Source organism: Vicugna pacos, chromosome 14 (assembly GCF_048564905.1).
Source record: "Vicugna pacos chromosome 14, VicPac4, whole genome shotgun sequence".
Classification (NCBI taxonomy): domain Eukaryota; kingdom Metazoa; phylum Chordata; class Mammalia; order Artiodactyla; family Camelidae; genus Vicugna; species Vicugna pacos.
Window position 1 is genome coordinate 27372783 of NC_133000.1, and position 21594 is coordinate 27394376.

General features: G+C 37.6%; 1 protein-coding gene across 6 annotated transcripts in view; it reads right to left on the minus strand.

Moving 5' to 3' along the window:
- Nucleotides 1–21594, minus strand: part of DIAPH3 (diaphanous related formin 3) — a 473996-nt gene that overhangs the window by 428486 nt on the left and 23916 nt on the right. For 4 of the 6 annotated variants that reach the window (XM_072976641.1, XM_072976639.1, XM_072976637.1 and 1 more), the window contains exon 2: nt 17472–17504. The exons of the other annotated variants lie outside the window; for them this stretch is intronic. In XM_072976641.1, coding sequence (XP_072832742.1) covers nt 17472–17504 — 33 coding nt within the window. The remainder of the gene's footprint in view (nt 1–17471; nt 17505–21594) is intronic. 6 annotated transcript variants of the gene reach the window in all.

A 21594-nucleotide genomic window follows, 5' to 3' on the forward strand; every position in this document is an offset into this window, starting at 1 on the left:
GTAAACATCCAGTCTAAAAACAGACGAGACAGACAACCTCAAAAGATTCCTTCTAATCTTAAGATTATTAGAATTAAGATTCTAATAACGAGTGACCTTTGCTTTACAGATTAGCAAATTAAGCAGTTCTACAAAGGTAACTTATCTAATTTAGTGACTGGCAATCAAACTGGTACTCAGTGTCCTGCTCCCCAGTCCTCTTGTCCAGGGTCCTTTTCATAGTACATACGAAGCTCAAGGAGGGTGGGGGGACACATCTGATTTAGGTACTTTAAGAATTGAATTTTACTTACATATTCACAGTTCGTTGGCCTGATAGACACCACAGACATTTCTTTACTTAGGCTGGTCTGTATTTGAACTTCATGAACAACTATAGAGGGGGCTAAAGCCTCAGGAAATAAAACTGGAGTTTTGTTGTAATGAGATTTCTTCTGTAACCATTATCATCAATGAGTCCTCAGATACTTAAAAAATGTATAGGGATTACAAAGCTAATTGTTCATTCATGGAAAATTGCTTGAATTTCTCAAGCTCTATTCCTCACAGAGAACCCAGACATATACAATGTTTCAAGTGGCCGCCAGCAAAAGGTGTTAAAGTGGGTGTCAAGAAGAGAAGTGTACTTTAGAAGCACAATAATTCTGCGAACTGTTCAGCATAACTGTGCACATTAAGCTGTGGTTTTCGCCAAATCTATGTGTGGTGCAGAGACCTGTTACTACTCATTGTGCAGCCACGAGCTACGTGTGGTTATTTAAATGCAAATTAAATTTTAAAATTCAGTTCCTCAGTCGCCCTAGCCACATACCAGATGGTCAGGAGCCACCTGAGGCTGGTAGCTCCCATACTGACCAAAGCACATACAGAACTTTTCTATCACGACAGAAGTTTCTCATGGACAGCGCTACTAGAGCCCATTCAAGAAATATGACACTTAAAATTCTCAATTTAAAGAGACAATTAAGTCACAGTATTGATTACTCGCTTCACTAAAGAAATTGGAATTTATTTTTTCAAATAGTGAGATGCAAAGATAATAATGCTTCTCTTTCAAAGTAGGTCTTTAAATTCACTATGAAGATAATCCCTAGGAAAAATACCATGTACTGTATTCACATATCATCCATCCAACATGAACTTAACATTAAAGTACTAAGAATAGGACAGCTTCAGGCAGGATTACATAGTAGTCACAAAACACCACTGCTCTCCTAACAACCAGAAGAAGCCAGATAACCTACAAAATTGTACTTGCTCTCGTTTTTGACCCATTAGGAAGCTGAGGATACAATGAAACCTGTACGAACTAAATACTGGGCAGTGATAGACTGTTCCTTCCCCCTGACAAACAGCTGGAGACAAAGAATTAAATCAAACAAAGATAAAGAAAAAACAGCCAAGTTTTTAAATGAATGACTGACAGGCGCATGGGGGCTGACACGAGAGGTTAGAAGTCCAAGGCCGTCAGCCCTGGAGCCCCAGCCCTGGAGCAAGTCTGCACCCTTCTACCAGCTCCTTCCCTCCAGTCCTCACCAGCTGCATGGGGCAGGATGCCAATGGCTGGTGGCAGGGCAGGAAAGCTGAGCAAGATGCTCCCTGAGGCATGGGAGGTCTCTCCCCGTGCAAAACAACTGCCCTCTGAAGGCTCTGGACCAGACAGAGGAGACCTGGGAGAAATCCCAGAGATGCATTCCAGGCCTTCAGAGAGCACATGACATCTGCCAACTGAAGGCTTGGGGCAGGATACCAGGTCAGAGAGAGATCTCCTAAAGAAAAAGAGAGCCAGCAGTGGAGCTGAAAACAAAAAGAGAATGCTACAGTAACTCTGAAAATGGGCATCCGGACTTTGAAGCAGGATGAGATATTCCATGGTTTTCAAAGCTAGAGTTCAGCTGTAATGTCTAAAAGCAGACTATCAGAATCTCATGAGCACTCAGACATCAAGCCCTCCAAATACATGAGGCCACAGATGAGCTGAACAAAACTAAACCAGCAGGAAGCCCAAATCCAGCTCAACTGGAGATCACATTGACTCAGCCCCCATTCCAGCACCCTGAGAGAAGAGCATGCCCTTTCTCAGAAGCAATTATATAATTTCTACTGTACTTAAATAAAATGTCCACCATACAGACGCCCAAAGGAGCAAGAAACGTGACCCACAGTCAAAAGTGACCGAGAGATGGCCTAGATGGTGGAATTACTAGACAGACTATTTAAAATAAGATTTATAAAAATATGCTAAAAGATATAATGAAAAGAGTGGCCACCATGCATGAGAGATGGGGAATTTCAGCAGCAAATCATGGATACTATTTAAAAACAAATCTGTTAGAATGAAAAATGTGTCAAAAATGAAGAATTCATTAGATGGGCTTAACAGAATCTGGACAATGCTGAGGCAAGAACTGGTATACCTAAACACAGATCAATAGAAAGTATCCAAACTGAAGCAAAATTTTTAAAAATGGGAAAAGGAAAAAAAAAGAACAGAGCAACCAAGATCTGTGAAACAATATGAAATGTTGTAACACAAGTATAATTGGGGCCCAGAAGCAGGAGAGAGAGAGCAGTACAAAAGACATTGGTCAGGAGATAATGACTGAGGTAACTGATTAAAAAAAAATATATCAATTCACAGATCCAAGAAGCTTAGCAAACTCCAGAAAGAATACAAAAAATAAAATAAAAACTCACACTTAGGAACCCCATAGTCAAACTGCTGAAAATTTAAAATAAAGGGCAAACCATAAAAGTACAGCCAGAGAAAAGAAGACATTATATACAGAACAAAAATGATACAAATGATGATTTCTCTTCAGAAACAATGGCAGTAAAAAACAACAGAATGGCATCTCTGAGGTACTGGAGGGGAAAAAAATACATACTAGAATTCTATGTCCAGTGAAAATATTTTTCATAAACAGAAGCAAAATAAAGACATTTTCAGACAGGCAAAAGCTGAGAGAATGTCCCCAGCAGACCTGTATTACAAAAAGTGTCAAAAGAAGTTTTTCAGGCAGGAGAATTGATAGACATGGAATTCCAAATGTACAAAAAAAAAAAATGAAGAGCAATGGAGAGATTACTCTATCAGAAGCTGGTTATACAAAGATATATGAGCTCTTTAGAAGGGAAACAACTTAAATAACTAACAAGTAAGTGAAGGGGAAAAAGGACGTAAACAAGTAATAATATAGCTATGTACAAAATGTTGCAAGAAGTATACAGTGTATCATAGCAGCAAAGAGGGATACCTAACCCACCAACATATGCATTCCCAACTTTGAAATAACCCAGAAACATAAAATTATCTCATAAATATATTTCCAGAAGTTATGCACCTGTGTACATCAGTACTCCAATTCCTGATACTCATTTTTAAAAATTAGGAAACACTTAACAGTTGTTTTAACAAGTGGGGCTGGCTCCTCTGTCTGTCTTCTTAATGGCTACTTCATTGCCATCACCTCTATACCTCTGTAATATCAATTCCTGAGTGTAGAAACTATGCTGACTCCTTTTCATTCACCACACACACACACACACACACACACACACACAAAACTAAATTAATATGCTAAACTTATAATTAAGTGAAATTAGGCAAAACATCATTAATGCAACATCAATATTACAAACGTAAACATGTCAATGAATGGCAAATAGTAAGCTTAAGCAATTCACAAGCTAATTTGGAAATATACAACCTCCATCAGTGGTAGAAGTTAAAATTTAAGTTTTCACCAAAACCCAAAACTTTTTTTTTAAATCTCTAAAATCTCTAAAAGTCATAAAAATAACTGACTAATATTTATTGAGCCCCTTCTATATCTACATACTGTGCTAAGAGGTTGAAATGAGGCATCAGGTTGAATGCATTTGTTTAATCCTGACTATGAAGAAACTACGTGTTTAAATAACAAAGAACAAGCTCCCAAACACTTTTACACATAAAAGTGGTATAGTATATAGCCCAAAAATGGCATAAAGAAAAAAAAAGCAATGCAACCCATTATGTCTTTAGACGTAGAACTGCATTTGTATCAATAAACAATATCAGAATTTATATAATAATAATACAAAATTAGCACACCTCCCCCATAAGCTTAGCGCCTAAACTCTGGGAGAGGGCTGGAATTTATCCAAGTGTTAAAACGAATGTGCACTGGACCTTTAGTCTAGCTAGCTAAAGGCAAGATAGGAAAAATCAGCACATCCCTCTTCTAACTTCTAAATCTACAAAGGTACAAATAGTAAAATGAGATGCAAAAGATCAGTGTTTTCATAATTTCTATATAATGCTTTTATTTACTTTCCCTGGTTAGAAAGGAATGAAAGACAATATAAGGAAGGAACCATAAGAGAAAAATAAATGCAATCCTTCTTCCTATACTAGAACATGAAACTGAGTTTGCTGAATACCTCAGCCTTAAAGTAAAAGCATTTCCAGGTATGTGATGCTCTATGGAGCGCTACAAACAGATTCCAAATAATCTGGGCACTATTACAAAGCTAGGTACAGACTGAACTGTACTATCAAATCACTTTAAATGTTCTAAAGAAGCTTCTTTTTTTTTTCAAGGGATGATACTAAGACTCCACTCATAAGTGGAAAAAAAAAATCACACCTAATTTTTCTTTCATGGAATTACATATGCAATTTGCTTAACTTTAGCAAGGCACAAGAGAACATAAAAGCAAACTTTTAAAATACTATTATACATAAGAACACAATGGAAGGCCCCATCATACTAACTGTAAGTTGACTGTTGTTTATATTTGGCAATTTGGCTGAGAGTGTATATGTTTTACAATATGTGCACTTGCATGGCTACTCTTAATTTTACTTGAAATTCTCTTAAAGTTGAGCTACAGACACAACCCAAGCAGACGAAGTACTCAATTTGCCTTTGTTGAAAAACTGGTTAAACACACAGAAGATGAGGGAATTCTATTATAATGTTATTTGGAGGTGGTACACCACACTTAATTAATATGGCTTCGGCTGTGTCTGGAGTATACCAACCGTTATAAATTAATATCACGTATCTTCAGGGGAAGTTAAATGAGCACCCTACTGAGTATTATCTCACACTGATAATCAGTAATGACATATTTTTAAAAGTTAATTAAACCAAAAACAAGCTCTAAAAAATTCTATCTGGATGTATAGATATTGTATAACACTGTAAGAGTGAAAACTCAGTTTTCTCTGTTACAACATTTCAAATATTAACAAAGCAGTGATATTTTTTAATTCAAAATGAAAGGTAGATATATAATTATTAGTCATCTTAGAATTCGAACATTTGGAAAAACTATGTATGATCATAAGCACACTTCCTTAGAACCCAAAAGGAAGTAGATATTTTCACGCAATCCAGAATTATTAAGCAAATAGAAGTTCATTGTAATTACTGAATCATTTCTATTTGAATGCATATCTGAAATCCAGAAAAATGTATCACTTAAGTTTATCCATTTTCATGCGATCTTATATTTAAGAGAGGAAAAAAACCTAACAGCTAAAATAGCTTGGCTTCTTAATTTATTTTATTACTAAACAAGCAATTTGCTGATTAAAAACATGGCTCCAGGGTCTGACTTCTGGTTCCTGCCCAGCCGCATGCTTTCTGTGTTACCCTAACCAAACTGCTTAAAACTTCCATGATAATACCCATCACAATGAATGGTTAATAGAAAATAGAACTACTTCTCACTTTTCAGCTTCAGGTAAAAATGCTGACACTGTAAAGCAGTACATGGGCCCACTCACTCCAAGATGAGGTCACAAGAGATATTACAGCTTTTGTCTTGTTCCCTCTTGGATCACCCAGTCTGGGATATGCCAGCTGCCAGACCATGAGGACACTCAGGAGGACCTAGCAGGAGACTAAAGAAGCTAGAAAAGCTGGGAGGCGTCCTGTCAACAGGCATGTGCGTAAGCCATCCCAGAAGCTCCAGTCGAGCCTTCAGATGATGACAGCTCTAGTCAACATCTTCACTGCCACCTCAAGAGATGCCAAGCCAGAACCACAGCTAAGCAACCTCCAAACTCCTGACCCACAGAAACAGTATGAGGTTTATAATAAATGTTTGCTGTTTTGGTTTAATTTGTTACATAGCAACAGGTAACTATTATAGTCACTGTTGTGCGTTCAGCCTGTAGAACGATAGCTGGCAGAAAGCCAGCAGTCAATTATTAGATGATAAAATACACAAAATATACTGCCATCCCACAGATGATTACCACTAGAGGGGAAAATATGAAAATGAATTACAAATAAAGGTAAAATATTATAAATGCCCTCAAGGAAATCCTAAGTAAATTAGTAACAGATAGAAACCAATGATTAATTCTGGGGTGGAGACGGAACCTCTAGAGAGTCTTTAGAAAGAGAAAACAGGGAACCTGGTGAGATATGAGAATTACAGGGAATGCTGCATGTTAACAGCTAAACAGCGTACCTGCCTTGTTCCACAGTCTTTGCTAAAATGCAAGTGTCATCACTGTTACAAAAAGACATCACTGTGGGGAGGAAAACTGGCCGTCCATTGATTCAGGTGTGATAAGCTAACCACCATAGTCACAGGCACAACCTTATCACCAAGTCACAATTCCCACCAACCCATCAACTACCGCTTCTACGTAGCCTCCATGTTCCTAAATGTTACAAAAGGGCTTCTCCCACTCTTAACCTGTATTAGTGAATTTTATAAAAAGTTCTTTAGCCAAAGGCTTCTTTGAAAAGAAGAAAATGTACCAGCCTTCCCCATAAAAAATAATTACCTACTTACAGTAATCTGTTCACATTTAGATTTTATATACAATTTTAATGTCATTAAGTGAGAAACACACTTAATAATTCTGCTCTTAAAATTCCTTTAAATTGTGTGAAAATAAGTTACCACATGCAAACTGTATTCACAGCCAAGGGCCGTGTGCAGGGCAGCCAGTGGAGATGCTCACATCAGGAAAGGCGGAGATCTCAGTCTTTCATTATCTGTGATAAAGTCACAGGTCAGATCCTACTGGGCATGTGTTTGGTTGTTCATTTGTTTGTTCATTATGTCTGTATTTATAATTTTTTAAATGCTAAAATTCACTTAAAGGTTAATAAAAAAGATTATCCTTTTCCCATTAAATACAATGATACCATGAATTCTACCACAGACCCCTTGGTGGTCCATGGACCCCAGGTTAAGAGTCCCTGGTAGGTAGATATGGAATAATAACTGAAATAGTGGTGGAAAAGAAAGTAACTCAAGTTCTTATGCTTTCAGCGAATCAGTGGGAGGGACTAGAGGACACATAGTTGAGACCAACAAGGAGAAATGCAATAGAAATGTTCAAGAAGAGCTGGAAGCTTTTGAAGGAAGACACTGCCAGGAAAATAGAGTCTTCAAATAACATCTAGGTTCCCAGTAGAGCAAGAAGGAAAGCAAACATTCAAAGATGACAGGCCATGAATTCCAAAGGGGAAAGTAGGAGGGTTTGTTAAGTCTGGAGCAGCTGGGAGAAATCGTCAGATTAGAAAAATAAATGGATCTGGATAAGGAGAGAGCATATAGATGCTTACTGAGGATGTGGATCGATTATGACATCTGAAGTTGACTCCAGCCAGCAGAGAAGAGATCTGAATTGTAATGACTTCAGTGAAACTTAACTAGGAGACATAAATCAAACCATGTGGATTATATCTTCTTAATTCATCTTCTCTGCCCCTGCTGCCACTTACCGTCGTTCAGGCCACCTGGACAAGTGCTACAGCCTCCTAACTTGCCTCTCTGTCTTCACTGGCCCCTACCCCTACCACTCCCTGAGCTATTCTCTGCACTGACATCAAGCTGACCTTACTGAAATGCAGATCAAATCATGTCCCTCATTCCTATGCTTAAAACCTTTCAGCCTTTGTATCCCCACTACTCAGAGGATGACATTCAAATATCTTACCATGGCTCAAAGGTCCACTTTGATCTAAACCTTGCTTCCTCTACAGATAACCTCTTCACCACTCCACCACCCTTACATTGTATGACCTAGATGTCATGAATAACCTGAAGTCTTCTACATCTGCACAAGCTATTCCTTGTGCCTAGAACTGATCCACACCCACAACTCCCATCCCACCCACTTTATCTGACTAATTTCAACTCAATCTTCAGCTTTCAGGCTGAACTACATCTCATGTAGGAACTAGAATGGATTAGATGCCCACAGACCTAGTGCTTTCCATTACATAATATGTATATAATGAGTATGTACTACTCTGAAACTGTCTTTCATCACATATATGTTTACTCAACAAGGGTTTAAGTCCTTGAGAACAAGAATTGTTATTTTATTCCACAGCTTTTCCAGAATTTAGCATGGTCCAAAGCATGTAGTGGGTGTTCTGTTAATATTTGTTAGATGAGTAAATTCATAAATAGCTTCCTATCTTCCAAGCCCAGGACACAAGCTTTGCATCTCACATTTCTAAATCCTCCTCAGCAATATTTTAAATAAGGAATAATTAATACAGCATATCAGGGAGAATGCCAGGCATTATGCCTTTTATATATTAAAAAAGAAAACCCAGACTCTTCCCAACACTGGTAATTCAACCCCTACACTAAAAACAAGTATGAATTTCTGTAATTCAATGCCAAAGATAGTAAGGAAAAAATATCCACTCAAAGGAAAGGAGCACAAAAGCACTTTTAAGAATTTAATATTCAAAATATTTGAAAGTTATATATACCCCATCTCCTCAAACTATATTTCTAATTGCATATATTCAGATATATTATATACCAGGAAGGAAATATAAATTAGCTCTGTAAATATTACACTATTTTTAAAAACATAGACCAAGAGTATACATACACAAAAATTATCTAGACACCAACAATTGCTTTCCACTCGCAAATCTGACACTTCTACTAGGAATCCATTCCAGATATCTAGGAAGTAAAATTATTACAGAGTATGAAAAAATTACTACAACTCCTGCCAGTCTATATTCCAACTTGTCCTTTAAAACTCAGCTGATGCATCACCTTCTCTGCAACGTCTTCTCCAAGATCAAAGGTGACCTCACTATACTGTTCCAGCCCATATTACTGCATTACAACCGCATGCCAACTGCATATGCATCTGTCTCCTCACTGTTCTCAGAGGGCAGACAGTCTTACTCATCTTTGTATTCCTGTAAGAGTACTCAGCCTTCAATAAATGCCTAATGAATGAATGGTTAAAAGGATGAATAAACAATCTGCATACTCTATACATCTTAGCATATTCAGCTCTGAGAGCTCTTGATCTTATTTCCAAGTTTCTACTGATTTGAGGAGGAGCCCTCTAAACTAACCCATAAATATTTAAAAATTCCAAGATAGTACTTCAGTGTTACTACGGAAAATCTAAGTACAGGAAGCTCTAATTAACTCATATTAATGGGCTCAGAAAGGCCCACCAGACCTAACGAATAGTTTAAGTTTTATAGAACTTATTTTCACATATATTCAGTTGTCCCAGTCCATGCTAGTCTATCTACTTTACACAGAAGGGTATATTTTGAACAGTTTTACATAAAAACTGTGGAAAACATTACTATATTTCTTGCTTTATCAATCATTTTGAACTCAAAAAGGAAAATGTCAGTTAATAAAAATGCAAAATGAAGTTAAATTATATTACAGAAAGTTTACTAAGCCAATATGATGAAATTGTTTTAAATAATTCTTTTCCATTGAGTTTTTTTTTTAAGTTAATGATTTATGTTCCATGATCAAACTTGCAAGGTAGGCACAAATTCAGATCATTCAAAATCATGTTATTTTCTTTCAGAGGTATGATGTCTAATTTAGGATTTGTTGCACAAAACACACCACATCTAAGTAGGCACAGAACAGTCTTCAGGTAGACAAAACCCAGCCCTTTTCAGGAACATTCATCTGGGAACTCATCTTCGAGTGAACCAGTCTCACGGAAAACACCCAGCAATGTGCTGGAGTTGTCTGGAAGCAGTTAGATATACTGAGTGAGTCAGAAGGCCCACGGAGAACAGGAGAAGCTTCTCAAAGCACTCATCAGAACACACACCAGACCAAGAAACCCTTGGTGTCTCTACGACCCCATCCCGTGGAGGAAAGCCTGTACATATATCTGGGAGAAGGCTGTCATTGTTGCTAGACCTGTGGTTTCCATACAGAAGTTTTTCCCTGTCCTCTGCAGTTAAGAAAACTTATATCCTTTACCTGCTGCCACTTACATCACTCTTCCTTTGGCATATACCTTTTTTCAGTTTTATTTACTAGAAATATTCAAAACAGTTCATTTCTTATCACAGTATGCCTTTACAATTGTAATATTCTCAGGATTAAGATCAATGGCTGTGATACAATGTTTCCTTGTCAGTTTCAAGGTCAGAAATCTCATACAGAATGGCTCAAGAGAAAAGCAGAAAATAAAGAGATACTTCTAGATTTTATGCTGGCACTCTCAGTGTTCTCAGTGGAGAAAGCGATAGTACTTCAGTGGCAGTATTTAACTCTCTTGGTAAAGATCTTGTTCTCTGGGGCCAGTCTGCCAGTTTTCCTGGCTGCCTCATGTGACTTCGAACAAGTTACTTAATTCTCTTGCCTCAGTTTCTCCATCTTTGAAAAAGGATGCTTGCTGTCAAACTAAATGTGCTTATAAAGCTGACATTTGCAACAGCACTTGGCACATAGCTAATAACTACATGGTCCTTACTATCACTTAACACACCTTCTTCCAATCAACAGCTGTGTTTTTACATTCTCCGAGTAAATTTCTCCAGCAACTCATCTTCTATCTCTCTATTCCCTGGAAGATGCCTGCACATTGACCAGAGATGTACATCAAGTTGGAGGAGCAGGTCCTACCATGGAGGTCTTCGGTGCCATGTCACAGAGCTTATTTAGGCTTGGCCTACGGAGGACAGATGCAACTAAGCAGTTTCAAGGAGGGTGGGTCAGATATGCAATTTAGATTGGTCACTCTGGCTGCTGGACAGGAAACTGGCTTTTTAGGAAGTGACAGAAAGTTGTGAGAGTCCTGACAAGAGATCAGAAGACTAGCGCTCTAATAGAATGACTTGAGAGAAGAGAATAAATACATTCAAGAAATAACCAGAAACACTGCAAGGATAAAGCTACCTTCTGTGAAAATACAGAAACAGAAATATGTTTAAAAAGGGAAGTGAAGCCTTTGATTTGGCACACTTAGAGTTTCAAGCAAAAATGAGACGTCCACGAAGGTACTCAGGAGGCCAGTGCATGAATGTGTCTCACTTTAAGGAAAAGGACATAGATGGAGGTATACACAAAGGTGATCATCTGAGTCAAGTACTATACAGAGGAGAAGAGTAGTGGCTTCAGGAAGCAACCTGAGAAATAACAATAGTTTAAGATCAGTAAAAGGAAAACATACACAACAGAGATAGAAAAGGAAAGGTCTGAGGGATATGAAAACCAATGTTTGGTGCCACAGAAGCCGTGAAATCTTTGTTCTTCAAAGAGGAAGGAGACAACAGTATCAGGCAGAGCAGAAAAATCCATTAAATTTCCAAAGACTAAAAACTAATGACTATCACTGGGGATAAAAAGGATCATTTCATGATGATAAATTGAACAACAATCCTAAACATATATGCACTTAACTGCAGAACTTCAAAAAACATGAAGCAAAAACTGATAGGACTAAAAAAATAAAAATAAAAAATCCCAAACTACAGTTGGAGACTTAAGCACTTCTCAAAAATGGTTAGAACAAGCAGACGGAAAATCAAGAATATAAGATGTGAGAAACACTATCAACAACTTGGTCTATTTACTATTTATGGACCAATTCTAACATCAGCAGGATGCACATGGAACGTCCACCAAGACAGAGCGCATTCTGGGAGGGAAAGCAAGAGTCAAACTGAAAAAGGCTGAAATTTCACAAAGGATGGTCACTGGACACAAGGGAATTAAATTACAAATCAGTAAAAGGTATCAGGAAAAGCCTCAAATATTTGAAAATTAAATAATATATACTAAATAATCAATGCGTAAAAGAAGAAATCAACAGGAAATCAGAAACTACTTCAAATATTCAGAATATTAGCAGCTAAAGTAGCTCTCTAGGAGGAAATTTATAGCAGAAAATTCTTATTAGAAAACAAAGCTCTCAAATCAATTATTTAAGCTTCCACCTTAAGAAGCCAGAAAAAAATAAAGCAAAAGGAAGGAAATAATAAAAATAAAACAAATGAAAATAAAACAGCAATAAAGAAAATTAGTGAAACCGAAAGCTGCTTCTTTGAAAAGATCAATAAAATTGAAAAACCTCTAGACAGACTAATCAGGGGAAAAAAAGAAAACAAATCACTATCAGGAGTGGAAAAAGGGGAAATAAATACAGATCCTACATTAAAAGGTTAAGGAAATATCACAAATAATTTGTAATTTGACAACATAGATAATGTGAAAGATTTCTTCAAAAGACAAACTACCAGGTCTCACTCAAGAAGAAATAGGTAACTTGAATAGTCCTACATCTAGTAACAGACATTTCATTTCAAACAAGATAGGAATGGCAAATAAGCACATGAAAAGATGTCCAACATCGTTAGTCACTAGAGGAAACACTCTGTCAGCATCTTATAAACATACTTACTGAATGACTTCCCCTCCAAAATGAAAAGATATGTCAAAAAAAAAAAAATATTGTGCTCAAATGTTTATAGCGGTTTTACCCAAACAGCCAAAAACTGGAAACCCAAATGGCTGAATATATAAGCCAACTTTAGGATTACCAAACAATGGAATACTATTTAGCAATAAAAATAAACATCCAAGCACTAGATAAGTCTCAAGTGCTATGTTAAGTAAAAGAAGCCAGATACAGTGGTAAAATACAATGAGATGCCGCTTATATGAAATTCTAGAAACTGAACTACTGTATAGTTCAGAAAATGGATTAGTTTTTCCAAGAGACAGGATCGGGTAAGACAAATGACTGCAAAGGGCACAGAGGGAACTTTTTGAGGTGCTGAAAATGTTTTACATCATGACTGTAGTATATGCACAATTGTATACATTTGTCAAAATTCAGACTGTACTTTTTAAATTAATGCCTTATATCATACGTAAATCATACCTCAATTTTTAAAAAGTGCATATTACTAATCATATCACTAATACTGAAAATGCATGGTTTACCAAGCATTTTTGCATATATACCTTAATTTACCTCTTAATTTAAAAATCCCTATAAATGGGGTAACAAGGCTCAAAAGCTAAACGACTTATACAAAGTCACCCAGGTAGCAAAGGGCAGAGCAGACACCCCAACGTAGCCCTCCTACATTGACCCACATGTGATAAAGAGCAGACACTAATGGAGAGCTCAGAACTGCCTCCAATTGCTGCCCAGAACAGTATCTGTTTTTCTAGCTCTAATTGTGGACTATCCATCGGTCACGAGGTTAATTTAGTAGAATGGATAACCTTTCTTTTTGTTAATGGAATGACGAGGAGTAAAGAGGAGTAGAAAGAAAGGTATAGCTCAGTGCTTAGCATGCACAAGGTCCTGGGTTCAAACCCCAGTACCTCCATTAAGTAAATAAATAAATAAATCTAATTACTTCCTCCCTACCCCTCAGCACCACCAAAAAAAGGAAAACAAACAAACAAAAAAAATTTTTTTAACGGGGAAGAAAAAGATCAGAGTTTCTTATACTTAGAAATATTAAATATTGGTTCTTTAAAAAATTTCTGTTTCAACAAAGACAACCTGTGTCTATGTGCTGGCTATAATGTAAAGTTTGTTTTTTACTGTGGGTCCTAGTCGAAAAAGTTTGAAAACCACTGGGGCAGGCCACATGAGGGAAGACAATAGTAACACTGGCTGCAGAGAGATAAAAGGAGAAACGAAGAAGACCAGCAGGAGGACTGTACTTTAGACAAATGGTTGTGAGGGACAAGGGAGAAAAAAGCAGGTCAAAAATAACTCGTACACCAGGAACACACACAGTGGATACTTTGATGGAAAATTCAGCACTGGGACGTCCATGCTCAATTTTATCCAGCTTACCTTTTCAAGCTTGTCGCCCCTCACTGTCCTCATCCCAAACTTCTTGCCTCGACAAGGAATGCTTTCTTTTCAGCCCAAGTATAAACAATGAAAGGCTGTTAACCAAGTGATTTATTTCACCTTCACATTACCCTAGCACTTTGGACAGCACTTTATACACAGTGGATGCCCAGATATTTGTAGATCGAATGCTGCTTAAAGTATATTAACTCTGCCTGGGGACCTCAAGGCTACAGTAATACTTCATTCCTTTAATCCAACAGTGTCTTATGAAATTAAATTCTGCTAGTAATTCAAGAAATAACCTTGAAACATGAAGTACTTTTGCAAGTCTTTAACAAGGCAACATAAAGAGAAAGGTTCTTAACATTAATGTTTCCCAGGGTGTCTCAAAATAATGTTTACAAAATACTGTTATTCAAACATATGACTACAGCAGACACCATTCTTATATTCCTTCTCTCAATTCCTGCCCCAAAAAAGGCATTGACATTAAGAAGTTCTAAATTAAAAGCACACGTTTAACGTATGTAGTAGGGGTAGCAAACTTTAATTAGAAACCGTACCGCTAGCACACATCAGAGCATCAATTGCAAATGCTTTCATGTGCTCTAACTCACCAGAAATAGTTTAAAGTGCCCTCAAAGTATCCAGCTATCCTCTTCCTTCTCAAAGCTTTGCATTGATCTGTAACACACACACCCTGTAAGGCTCAGCTGAGATGAGTCACACCACCCCTCTGTCCACACATTGGGAAATATTTTTAAGAGGGGGTAAAAAGGGACAGAACTGAAGGCAGCAGTTCAACAGACTTCAGCTTAAGTGAAATTCACCAACACCCTACGAGGAAGGCAGAGAAGTTATAAAATTTGTCCTGCTTTACAGACAAGTGAACAATCTAATAACTGACCCGCCAAGGTCATAAAGCTAAAAAATGGTGACGTTCTGCCTTTCAGCAAGAGTCATCTGATTCCAAATCCAATGCTCTCTCCATCAGCATCAACCAACAATGAGTAAGAAAGAACCGACTTGTCAGTGTCCTGTTCAAGACAGCCAAGCTTATCTCTAAACCTCCACAGCAATGGGCCCAGCTGCCTAAACCAGACTGCCTGCTTGATCCTTCCCTGGAAGGAGAAGGTAAGGAGGAATCCAGGGGAGTTGATCATGTGCACATCTAAGATGAAGGCACACAGTCAGTGATCCAGGCAGGTGGTCAGAAAGAATCCTGGCAGGTCCTGGTCAAAGCTTCTCTACCCTGGGCAAAGGCAAGATTCCATCTCTGGGAAGCCTGACCAGGACCAAGCCAGGCCCAGATCCTAGGAAGCCACAATACCAGGCAGGTTATCAAAACAGAGACTCGTTCTTTCATTTGCTCAACAAATTTATGAAAATGCTTAACCTGTGCCAGACCGTGTGCCTGGAAGTATTAATAATAACACATTGTTTTCTGCCTTCAAAAGGTTCAAATGAGAGAGAAAGACAGACCATAAATTATGTGCTGCTTTGATTAAAATATGGTGAGGATGAGGGGAGAGGCAAGGAACAGAGGCAGGATGGAGAAAGGAAGTCTTCACTGAGGAGGAACCCATCTATTAACGTAAGATCAGAACACGGTAGCTTCCAGACTGGCCAGCTGAAGTCACTCCATAACAAGACAGTTTCTAGAACTTAGGATAGAGACTGTGGGCTGGCAATGTGCAAAGACAGAGTCACAAAACAAAGGTAAGTGTGGGGTCTGAATGAAGAGAGGAGGAAAAGATGCAGAGTGCCTCTAAGATAGGGACAAACCTCATGAGCATCATCATATAGAACAACGATTCAGCAACAGAAGGAAATACCGACCATGCCACAGCAGGGATGAAACTTGCAAACATCATGCCCAGGGAGAGAACTCAGTCACTAAACACCACGTATAACTCCACGTATATGAAATGTCAGAGGAGGCAAATCTATAGACAGAAAGAAAACTGGCCATGGCCTGGGGCTGGGGCTGGGCAAGCTGTGGGTAACTCAGGAGTGATAAGTTAGAGGTATGAGGTTTCTTTTTGGGTGATGAAAATGTTCTAAAATTGATTGTGGTGATGGTTTTACAGCTCTGCAAATATACTAAAAACCATTGAATCGTATGCCATAAATGTCATTATATCTCAATAAGGCTTTACAAATATACCACTGTGTATTCTCATCAACGTTCACACATGACACTTGCACACGGTTTCATTGTGGGCCTTAAGCCATCTGAAGGCTAAATCAGCACAGCAAGCACGTAGGTCTGGAGCTACATGGAGTAAGACTCAACCACAGCTGGGCACACCAGGGAGAGCTACTGACCTAAGCTGCACGAGCCTCAATGCACTGAGCAATAAAGTGAAGGCATCGCCTGCCTTGCAGGGTGAGAATTTACATATGGAATCTGCATACGTGCTCAGTAGTGCTACTGTTTCTTAATACTATTTTATGAAAAATAAATGTTATCCAGACAAGTTTACATCAATATCCTCTTCTTAGGTACTTTCCAGAAGAATACAACATAGCATTTGAATTCAACTTTTAAAATCCTGCATGTCAAGATCTATGTCTCATTTATCTTTGTATGCCCACCTGACCCACGGGCCTAAGATGGTACTTTAGAGATCATGGATGCTAAACACTTTCTCAGTGCTCACTATGTTCTAGGCACTGTTTCACAGCGACATAAAGTGAAGCCGAGTCCAAATCCTGGTTATTAGAGTGCTGTGCTTGGTCCTCTGCATCACATTTCTGTATTTTTGGTGTTATCATTTATTTGGGTCTTGTTGTTCTTGTTGTTACTCCTTTACCATTAACCAAGTTACATTCCAAAATATATTTTTCAGAAAAATTTACTTGAATGTACATCCAAGAATCTGTAATGGTACTATAAAGTGTTAAGTACTTACAAGAAAGCTTATCATTTTCAACATGCAGAATACCTGATAAGGCATGCTTGGTTCTCTCATTTTTAAACAAATATTTTTTTTAAAATATACTTGCCATATTTTAGTCTGGTTTACTTTAATTAGCAGCTACCTATTTTTGAAAAGCTTTCATGTCTTTAGCTATTTTTTCTACCTCTTTTTGAAGTGCGCAATTCATCCTCAGTGAAAGAGCTGACTTGAATGGTTCCAAGTTGACTAACAATTTGTGATTAAAGAAAAAATTTAAATGAACATATTGACTAGTCCCTTCAACTATTTAAATACAACCATTTAATGTATTTCACCAGTTCTGCTTCTTACTTTAGCACTAGAAAAAGAGTCCATTTTCAAAACATGCAGTTTTTAGCCATTCCAAAGGTGTTAGTGCCACACTAACTAATGGTTAGTTAAGATTCACAATGAGGAAACGTTGAGGATCGTCTTACCATATCATCCGTCAGTGTCCTAATATTTAAATGCTGCAAATGAAAGAAACCAATCATATCAGTAATTTATAATAGCTTTTTCAATTTTAATTAATAGAGAACATTTAAAATTCTATAATGCTAAGTTGAATGTAATTAAATTCCTGACAGTCTAATAAAAATGCATTATATATTGTTTTAACCGCTTTCTAAAAAGATGGACAAAAGTTACCTTGAATGTGGTAGTCTCCTAAAATTTCTCGGCTTTGTGAACCTCACAAACTAGAAAACTTCACTAGGGTACAATAAATATATTCTCCTAAATAACAGTATTAGTTACCATTAAGTATACAGACGTAGAATGCAATGGATCTAGGGGTTTAAAGAAGATTTTAAAAAATGTTTCATGTTATAAAACTGGGAAACTTTAAATCTACCATCAGCATGCAGCATAAGAGATAATGAAGTACTTTGCTGGCTTAATTAATTTAGACAATTCTAGTGACAGGGAAGAGAGTACTGGAATGACTATTTGCATCTTTAACATCAGTCTGATTTATCACCAGTGGTGACAGTAGACACTTTTCAATTTCATTGCTACTTCTTTGAGAACACTTTTGCTGATTTCCTTGCTAGACAAACACAAGTCCACTTTAGAAAGTGAATAAATTAGTTTCCTGCCAAGTGGAGTTCAAAAGCAAAATTAAGCATTTAGGGGGGGAAAATACCTAAGTTTTTATGAATTCTGGAGTTGGGTAAGATTTTGTATTCAAGAAGCTGGAATCAATTTCCAATTCTCCATCTTCTCATTCATTGTAGTATTAGACCTTTAAAAGGGCAGAGAAAGGGTCAAGCACATTTCCTAAACAGGAAATCAGGCCAGGTCTACTCTAAGTATAAAAGGACATGTATGAGCAATCATCATCTAACTGAATACATGGCACACACTTAAATTCACTGTTGGACAGAATGAAATTAAGCATCCATGTTTGTATACTAGAATACCCCTTTATGCTTATGCATCAGCCTCAATGATGATCCAAGTTAAAAACTGCACAGTGAAAAAAATCACTATTCCAGATTCTCCTCTCTTTCTTTCAGCAAGATGTTCCTTCTTCTAGTGCAGCAGAAGTAGTCACTGGCGGGACCCAGAATGAGCTTTGTGTACACCAAAGAGAACGCAGCTGGATAAATGACTACACGGCTAGATTCCAGGCTGAACTGCCTGCTCAGCTAGACTACCTATTCTGACCTAGAAGCAAAGAAGTAACAATACTGGGTTAACAAGGGGTTAATGTTGAATCCTGGGCTGTAGAACTTACTTTTAATCACTACTATCTTCAGCTGTTGAAATTAACAAGACTGCACATGGGCCCATGAGAGTGGGTGGGATTCTGGGGCACTTAGGACCGCAGCCTCATTCCAGAGACCATTACTAGAATTAAACCCAAATCTACTTGGCTCTCGGATTTGCAGAGAAAGAAGCAGAGGAAAGAAAGGGGGCTCCCTTCCTCTTCCTGATCGCCTACCGCAAGTGTGCCTTCCCACCAATGGAGACTTCCAGCCCGTTGCATTTGGTTAGCACATGGCTCTCTTATTCTCCACCCAGAGGTACCACCCCCATCACAACTCACATCACACCTGAAAGGAGTCACTTCAAGCTCCTCGGACAAGAAAAAAGGAACATAGCCAATTTCTTACACAAGAGCATTCTAAGTGGCCTAATGCTTGAAAAGTATAGGCAGTGAAAAAGCATCACACTGAAATCCTATTTGGAATAGCATGTCACAATAAAAGGAAAACATTTACTCACACAAGTGAAAAATATTTCCAAATACTAGTTTGAGTTACCTGAGAAAAATGCCATAAAGTGACATTAAAGAAAAGAAACAATGAAAGCAAACAATCCTGAGAAATGAGAGTAAGGCCTATAAATTTATGATCTAAAAATTGCATAGAAGATACAGAAACTATTGTACAGAAAATGGAACATGGTGTAAAATTCAGTGTAAATAACCAAGAGGAACATTTTTATCTACCTTCAAAGGCCTAAAATTGGACAGCCTTTTAAATTAGAGTTGGACTCAACTTTCAGAAAAATAGTCACTCTTGAGTAGAAAATAAGGATTCTTTTTTTCGTCTTAGGTTTTTTTTTAGATGTGTCCTTAAATTATTTCATTGAGGGTCTAGCAATTCAATTAATTTGTTAAGCGCTTGGCCTGTTTTTTAAAAACTATACAGGCATGCACGTAAGTCCAATTACAAACTGTATTATTGTACGTAATCTTTCACAAAAAAAGAGCATGTGATGAACTACAACAGATTATAATGCTTACATAGAAAAATAAGAAAATGCAAAGGGATGTAAGCATGGGTAGTTTAACAGCCTGAGAGACAAGCAAGAAGCTACGGCCAAATTCATGCCTTCTCTTCCAGAAAACACTTATCTGTCGATTCCCGCCATCGGCTAAAGAAGCCAATAGGGCAGGGTGACAGCAAGTTCAAGGGCCCATGACAGGACTAGAGATATCCACGAACAGAGAAAACAGCTGGAAAACTCATCTAAAAGTTCTGGTTGCTATATCAAAACAGTGAAGCCAGAGTAAATTTCACTTTAGGATTCAGCTTTCAGAAAGTAGAGAGTATACAGCTGCTGGTTTAGCCACATGCAATCTGAAAGAAGCCACTGAAGACAAGCTGGCATGAAAAACCTGAGTAGATCTAAGCAGTAATTTCCCCTAAAAACTGAAATGTCCAATAACAGTCCACTTCAAACAAGAAGAGGGGGGAAGAAACACTAAATATTTGGTGAAAAATATAGAGATTAGATCAAGAGATATCCTCTGGTAGACTGAATGCTAACATTAATTCAAGTTTACACTATCTCAAGGTCCTACCTGTTTAGATTTACAGACTCCTAAAGAGTGGAGGGAGAGGGAGGGGGGGAGAATGAGTGACAGAAAATCCTCAGATGACTCTGTGGGGTATTGGCTCTGCCTTTGCAGATACAAAACTAAAAATTAACAAAATTAAGATGGCATCATTAATTTTAAAAAGAAAAAAAGGCTTTATTATTTTAAAAAGAAAAAGTATTGCTTTTATACTAGTACTTGAGGTACTGTTTAAATGTCTGGTTAACCAAGACACTAAAAAAAAATGAAGAAGTATTTCTGTTCCATAGCTGCCAGCAATGCCCTTTAACTTCTGGTTGGGAAAAACAGGAACTGCACAAATTAGTCCATTTCATGAGCAGCATTCGCCGATATCCACACCAAGAAGGAAACAGGAACATAAAATGATTGTTAAACGGAATCAAAGAGGAACACTTTTAAAAAATAGCAGCCTAATAGCAGCTTCAGGGTTACATCTGCCAGGATCAGGGCAGGCAAGGGGAGGCAGAGGGTGTTACAAGCATGCAGTTTTAGACATTAAAACACTTACACCTAGATGTGACTTTGTGACATTTAGCTACATTATCTGACCTATGATTCTACAGATGTTAATGCTTTATGACAATAGGGTAAAATAAAACTGGTGATAATATCAAAATATATCAGCTCTAAACACAGGACGACTGATAATTAATTGGTTAAGGTGTGGTACACATTAGGGCTGTTTTCTAAGCCATAACCTCACCCTTCTTCCTCTGGTCCTATACTGCTCAAATTGCTAATTCTATTTATTTCTTTCTGAAAAGTAAGCAGCACTACATAAGACAGATAATGATATTTTCTGCTAACGACACTTCCTAGAATAAATGGTCAAGAGGATCACTCTGTAATCGAAAAAGAAACGAAGTCTTTATAGATTTTTCTTCAAAAGTACATAGAATCAAAAAAGGGATGGGGTTTGAGGGTAGAAACACAGAACATAGGTCTCTATATTCCCATTTAAGCAAGGCATCAAAACTTTCATTGAAGACAGTACCTGCTGTAAAAAAAAAAAAATAGACCTAGAGCTTTCAGAGCACTGTGCAAAAAGCATAAACATCAAGAGGTATGAAGAACAGTCCTTCCCCCAACAACTTAGATGACAAGTGACAAAGACCAAATAAATTACATAATACAAAGCAACATACAAACCCCTGAGGTCCACACGCCATGAAAAACAGATTCCAAGCTGAAGCCCAAGACTTTTAGCAAAT